The following is a 7,500-nucleotide window of genomic DNA, read 5'->3' as shown; positions in this document are numbered from 1 at the left end:
CCTGTATTTATCCCTTTTTTTTAACCCTTCCTGTATTTATTCTTTTCAACTTTTCCTGTATTTATTATCTATTCTTCCTCTTACTGTATTTCTTCTTTTTAAACTCTTACTATATATATCATTCATTCTTTCCCTTACTGTATTTACTCTCTAGTCACTTTTACTCTATTTTATCTACGGAGCACTAAAATACAGAAAATTTCCTATTATAATCAAATACATTACAAACTGACAATCTTATCTTTTCCTTAATCACTAACCACTCTGAGACACGATAACTTGTTCTTCACCACCTCCAGTCTTTAAACTGACTAGAAACTGCAAAATCTATCCCTTTTCATCCCCTTCTTCTCGTAAATGCTTATAAAGGTTATGTACATTGACTCCAGTGGTGGGAATTGTTGCGTATTGCTGTGAAAGGGTTAACCAATTAGTCAGTCTTCAAGGGCTCAGGGTGGAAACAGGAAAATTAGTACAGGGAGGGAAAAAAATTGTGTAGGTTTTGAGATTTCATTTCTTATGGATTATTAACAAGAGAGAGAGAGAGAGAGAGAGAGAGAGAGAGAGAGAGAGAGAGAGAGAGAGAGAGAGAGAGAGAGAGAGAGAGAGAGAGAGAGAGAGAGAGAGAGAGAGAGAGAGAGAGAGAGAGAGAGAGAGAGAGAGAGAGAGAGAGAGAGAGAGAGAGAGAGAGAGTGAAGCGAGAAATACAGTAACAGCGTCATATTACGTAACAACAACAACAACAACAACAACAACAACAACAACAACAACAATAATAATAATAATAATAATAATAATAATAATAATAAGGAAAATAGAGAAGTAATATAACAAGAAGGAATTAGGAAACAAAGAAAAAAAAGGTCAAGAAGAAAAAAAAGCAAATTATCAATGTGAAAGGAAAAAAAGATGGAAATAAAAAAATAAAAAAATCACATACGAAAAAAAGAATGACACAAAAAACTAAAAAAAAAAAAAAAACTAGCAATAAAAAGGAGGAAGAAAAAGAACACTAAAGAGAAGGAAATAGAAAACCATAAAGGGATTATTAATGAAAAGTAAGAAAAGTATAGAAAGCAATAGAAGTGAGAAGAAAACAAGGAAAAACATCATCTGAGGAAGGGAAAAAAACTATTAAAAAAACGAAGAAAAATAGTAAACATGAAAGAAAATACTGATGAAACAAAATTATGAAAACAGTAAGAAAAAATAAGATAGGAAAAACAAGGAAAAAGGGTTAAGAAAAATCGACAAAGACAGAAATGAGAGAAAAAGAAGGAAAATATACCTGAAGAAAAGAAAAAATAACAAAAAATGAAGAAAATATTGATGAAATGAGAGAAAAGTCGAAAGGCAGAAAATTAGATTAGAAAAATACAAGGAAAGCGGCACAAATACGAGAACAAGGAAAAGAAAAGTCGAGAAAACAAAAGTTAGATAGAAAACAATAAACAACGACCCTTAGAAAAAAATAACAACAACAACAAGAATAAATAGTGGAGAGACGAATTAGCTACAACAACAACAACAACAACAACAACAACAACAACAACAACAACAACAAAAATCGAGAGGAAAACAAATGTGATAAAAAAAAGGGAAGAAAAATAAAACAGAAGGAACAATCAAGAGAGAGAAAAAAAAAGAAGTGAGATGGAAATGAGAAAAAAAGGAAAAGAAACACATCAGAAAAAAAAGTTAAGAAAAATATGAAAATTGGAAAAGATAAAAAAGAAAACACAAACAAAACAAACACAACAACAACAACAACAACAACAACAACAACAACAACAACAACAAAAATGGAAATATTACAAAAAAAGCGGGAGAAAAAAACACAAACCATAAACACAAGAAACAGAAAAGTCGAGACGAGGAGGAAAAAAAAAAAAAATCACCACCACCACCACCACCACCACCACTTTCCCCCCCCCAAAAAAAAAAAATAGAAAAACACCAAAACGCATGAGAGAAAAAAATAGAAGTAAGACAGAATAACCAAGAAAAACACGCACAAACATAACAAAACAAGAAACTCGAGGAAAAAAAAAGAAAAAAAACGAGAAAAAACTAAATATGGAAATAAAAAGTAGATGCAGAAAACTCGGAAAAAAAAATTAAAAAAAGACACCAAAACCACGAAACACACACACACACACACACACACACACACACACACACACTACCTTGCTCTCTCCTAGTCCTCGCGGCGCGCCTTTCCCCGTTGTGATGGGCAAACACACTCTTATCCTTAGCGTGTGAGGCGGCAGCAGCTCTCTCGGCGACGCTCACCACCACAACCACCACCGCCATCACCACCAGGGCGTGCAGGGGCGTGCTTCCCATGGTGGGCGTGCGGGCGTGCAGGCGTGTGAAGATACGGTCACGCGGGGAACAGCACAGAACAGCCACAAGACAGCAAAGTAAGGTTCATCGCAATTTACTGCCTGCTTGTTGGGTGTGTGGGCGGGTGTGGGTGTGGGTGGGTGTGGGCGGGTGTAGCGCGACCCCTGCGTGTGGGTGTGGGCGTGGGGGAAGCCTGGGTGAGTGAGGCAAAGGGGCAGGCGGCGTCACTCCTTCCACTCCTGCGTCTGGGACTCGACTGGCGGCGGTTGGAGGTCTTGGTTCACGTGTCTGGTTGGTCCTCTCTCTCTCTCTCTCTCTCTCTCTCTCTCTCTCTCTCTCTCTCTCTCTCTCAGTTTCCATCTGTTAATCTCTTCTCTCATTCCTACTTTTTTTTTTTTTTTTCTTACTTCTCTCGTTTTCTTATTTCTGTATCTACGCATTCTTTTTCTCGTTTACCACTTCCTGTTCTCTTCTTTTCTCTCCTTAGTTTTCCCATTTCCTTTTTTTTGTTTTGTTTCTCTTCCTCTCTCTCTCTCTCTCTCTCTCTCTCTCTCTCTCTCTCTCTCTCTCTCTCTCTCTCTCTCTCTCTCTCTCTCTCTCTCTCTAACGTGTGTATCTCCTGTTTGTCGCGAAGTTTCCTGAATATTGCTTTTGTTACCATATTGTTATCGATTCTCTCTCTCTCTCTCTCTCTCTCTCTCTCTCTCTCTCTCTCTCTCTCTCTCTCTCTCTCTCTCTCTCTCTCTCTCTCTCTTACTTTCGATATTGTTTATAATCCTGTCCAATTTCCTCCTCCCCCCTCTCTCTCTCTCTCTCTCTCTCTCTCTCTCTCTCTCTCTCTCTCTCTCTCTCTCTCTCTCTCTCTCTCTCTCTCTCTCTCTCTCTCTCTCTCTCTCTCCTAGCCTGTTGCTTTTCGTCTGCAATCTGCGGTGATAATACATAAGGTTGTGGTTAATGTTTGCCAGCCTGGGATCGTGTTTACTTGGCGGGAATATCGCATCGGTTGGCACGCCTGACCCTTGGTGGAGGAAGGCTATACATCTTTTACTTTTAGAAACAGCTTTCTTTCTTACTTTCTTTCATGGGTGGATGCGTTTTTATTGTGGTATTTTGGTTTTTATTCATTTTTTTTTGTGGGGGTTTGTTTTATTTCATTTTTTTTTTTTTGTGTGTGTGTATTTTGTGTGATGTTTTGTTAAGTAAACTGCACTTCTAAATTTGGGGTTTAGCTTTTTATCACTGTTATTATTATGACTATTATTTCGTGCACTTTCTTATCACTATTATTATTGTTACTATTATTTCCTGCACTTTCTTTCTTGCTTGCTTGCTTATTCATATGTGGCATACGTACTTCTAACGAATACATATATTTATTTTTCAGTTTTTTTTTCGTGATTTTATTGAAGTCACCGTAACATAACATTTTTTTTCATTTTTTTCTTTTCTCTTTTCCTTTTTTCTTTCTATTTTTGTATTTCTTTTATTTCTCTTTTACGTCCACCATACAGAGGACTTTCATAACCCAGACACAGAAAGGGGAGAGTTAATTCAATTCACACACACACACACACACACACACACACACACACACACACACACACACACACACACACATACAAACACACACACACAGACAGACAGACACACACACCGGAGACAGTCTCTGCTCTGACCCACCACCACCACTACCACCACCACCAGCAATCATTTATCTATTCATACCTCCACTGATCTGTCCCCATCCACTCACTGTTTTACTCACATGGCTTATGTCTTGCATCCACTTCCTTCTTAACGCAAAACAAATACGAGAGGAAATACGTAGCAATTGTTTACACACTTTGAGGAAGGTGACAATTAATCATGACGTTTTCTTTCTTTATTGATTGTTTTTTGTCCTTTTTTTCTATGTTTAGTTCTGAGGCTCTTCTGAACTTCCTTAACACAAAAGAAGGAAGAAGCAGCAGCTATTTTGAAAACACCTTTGAAAACAATCATGAAAACACCTTTGAAATCACCCTTGAAAATACCTTTGAAAATACCCTTGAAAATACCCTTGAAAACACCCTTGAAGACACCCTTGAAAACACCCTTGAAAATACCCTTGAAAACACCCTTGACAACACCCTTGAAAAAACCTTTGAAAACCCTTGAAAACGCCCTTGAAAACACTCTTGAAAACACCCTTGAAAACACTCTTGAAAACACCCTTGAAAACACTTAAAAACATCCTTGAAAACACCCTTGAAAACACCCTTGAAAACACCCTTGAAAACACTCTTGAAAACACCCTTGAAAACATTTAAAAACACCCTTGAAAACAGCCTTGAAAATCCTTGAAAACACCCTCGAAAACACCCTTGAAAAGACCCTTGAAAACACACTTGAAAACAACCTTAAAAACACCCTTGAAAACACCCTTGAAAACACCCTTGAAAACACACTTGAAAACACCCTTGAAAACACTCTTGAAAACACCCTTGAAAACACCCTTGAAAACACTCTTGAAAACACCCTTGAAAACACTTAAAAACACACTTAAAAACACTCTTGAAAACACCCTTGAAAACACTCTTGAAAATACCCTTGAAAACACTTAAAAACACACTTAAAAACACTCTTGAAAACACCCTTGAAAACACTTAAAAACATCCTTGGAAACACCCTTGAAAACACCTTTGAAAACCCTTGAAAATACCCTTGAAAACACTCTTGAAAAACACCCTTGAAAACACCCTTGAAAACACTTGAAAACACCCTTGAAAACACTTGAAAATACCCTTGAAAACACTTAAAAACATCCTTGAAAACACCCTTGAAAACACCTTTAAAAACCCTTGAAAACACCTTTGAAAACACCCTTGAAAACTCTTGAAAGCATCCTTGAAACCACTTGAAAACATTTTTGAAAACATCCTTGAAAACACCCATGAAAACACTTGAAAACACCCTTGAAAACACTTGAAAACACCCTTGAAAACACTTGAAAACACTCTTCAAAACACCCTTGAAAACAACCTTGAAAACACCTTGAAAACCCTTGAAAACACCCTTGAAAACACTTGAAAACACCCTTGAAAACACCCTTGAGAATACCCTTAAAAACTCTTGAAAACACCCTTGAAAACACCTTTGAAAACCCTTGAAAACACCCTTGAAAAGACCTTTGAAAACTCTTGAAAACACCCTTGAAAACCCTTGAAAACACTCTTGAAAACACCCTTGAAAACACCTTTCAAAACAACCTTTAAAACACACTTGAAAACACACTTGAAAACACTTGAAAACACCCTTGAAAACACACTTGAAAACACCCTTAAAAACACTTGATAACACCCTTAAAGACACCCATGAAAACACTCTTGAAAACACTTAAAAACACCCTTGAAGACACCTTTGAAAATACCCTTGAAAACACTCTTGAAAACAATTAAAATACCCTTGAAAACACCCTTGAAAACACTCTTGAAAACACTTAAAAACACCTTTGAAAACACCCTTGAAAACACTCTTGAAAACACTTAAAAACACCCTTCAAAACACTTGAAAACACCCTTGAAAACACTCTTGAAAACACTTAAAAACACCTTTGAAAACACCCTTGAAAACACTCTTGAATACACTTAAAAACACCCTTCAAAACACTTGAAAACACCCTTGAAAACACTTGAAAATACCTTTGAAAACACCCTTGAAAACGCACTTGAAAACACCCTTGAAAACACACTTGAAAAGATCCTTGAAAACACCCTTGAAAACACTTGAAAACACTCTTGGAAACACTTAAAAACACCCTTGAAATCACCCTTGAAAACATCCTTGAAAACACCCTTGAAAACACTCTTGAAAACATTTTAAAACACCCTTGAAAACACTTGAAAATACCTTTGAAAACACCCTTGAAAACAATCTTAAAAACACTTGAAAACACCCTTAAAAACACCCTTGAAAACACCCTTGAAAACACCATTGAAAACACCCTTGAAAACCCCAAATAAACTCCAACTGAAGCATGTAAGAAACAGAACACTGGGAATCCTTGATAACACAAACCCTAGTGCAATATCCTTTACCTTGAGTTCATTCACCTGAGCAGCACATTATTCCCAAGGGACGCACAGAATAAGCACACAAGGTACCTATACTCCCTTCACAGCTCAGGGGCAGCCTCCTCTATTGAAAGTACAAGAAGGAGTAAATAATCTCGAATGCTTTTTATTAGAGGTTTAAAACGTCCTTCATTCATCAAATACAAGTGTTGGAGTTCACGTAGGTTGGTTAGATTATCGTTTTTAGATTCGTCTGTTTGTTTCTAGTGGTGTTCCTATGACAGAATTCCACATTTCTTTTAATTTGGGATTGTATTCTCGATTTTTCAAGTTCTTATAGTTTTTGAGAGATTTTCAAGGGTGTTTTTTATGGATATGTGGGTGATTTTCAAGGGTGTTTTCACGGTTATTGGGGTTTTCAAGGGTGTTTTCACGGTTATTGGGATTTTCAAGGGTGTTTTTACGGTTATTGGGGTTTTCAAGGGTGTTTTCACGGTTATTGGGGTTTTCAAGGGTGTTTTCACGGTTATTGGGGTTTTCAAGGGTGTTTTCACGGTTATTGGGGTTTTCAAGGGTGTTTTCACGGTTATTGGGGTTTTCAAGGGTGTTTTCACAGTTATTGGGGTTTTCAAGGGTGTTTTCACGGTTATTGGGGTTTTCAAGGGTGTTTTCACGGTTATTGGGGTTTTCAAGGGTGTTTTCGTGGTTATTGGGGTTTTCAAGGGTGTTTTCGTGGTTATTGGGGTTTTCAAGGGTGTTTTCACGGTTATTGGGGTTTTCAAGGGTGTTTTCACGGTTATTGGGGTTTTCAAGGGTGTTTTCACGGTTATTGGGGTTTTCAAGGGTGTTTTCGTGGTTATTGGGGTTTTCAAGGGTGTTTTCGTGGTTATTGGGGTTTTCAAGGGTGTTTTCGTGGTTATTGGGGTTTTCAAGGGTGTTTTCACGGTTATTGGGGTTTTCAAGGGTGTTTTCACGGTTATTGGGGTTTTCAAGGGTGTTTTCACGGTTATTGGGGTTTTCAAGGGTGTTTTCACGGTTATTGGGGTTTTCAAGGGTGTTTTCGTGTTATTGGGGTTTTCAAGGGTGTTTTCACGGTTATTGG

The 7,500-nt window shown here is 37.5% G+C and overlaps 1 protein-coding gene across 8 annotated transcripts in view; it reads right to left on the bottom strand.

Annotated features, from left to right (window-relative positions):
- The window catches only part of LOC135113156 (uncharacterized), a 123,712-nt gene extending 121,107 nt beyond the window's left edge, over positions 1 to 2,605 (bottom strand). For 7 of the 8 annotated variants that reach the window (XM_064028239.1, XM_064028240.1, XM_064028235.1 and 4 more), the window contains exon 1: positions 2,187 to 2,599. In XM_064028239.1, coding sequence (XP_063884309.1) covers positions 2,187 to 2,346 — 160 coding nt within the window. In that variant the 5' untranslated portion in view covers positions 2,347 to 2,599. Of the gene's footprint in view, positions 1 to 2,186 lie in introns of all 8 variants that reach the window. The other variant, XM_064028236.1, reaches the window with a different exon arrangement.
- Positions 2,606 to 7,500: the final 4,895 nt, after the last annotated feature.

This window comes from Scylla paramamosain, chromosome 25, assembly GCF_035594125.1.
Source record: "Scylla paramamosain isolate STU-SP2022 chromosome 25, ASM3559412v1, whole genome shotgun sequence".
NCBI lineage: Eukaryota > Metazoa > Arthropoda > Malacostraca > Decapoda > Portunidae > Scylla > Scylla paramamosain.
The sequence above is the reverse complement of the archived record's forward strand: the minus strand, read 5'-3'. Positions and strand labels throughout refer to the sequence as shown.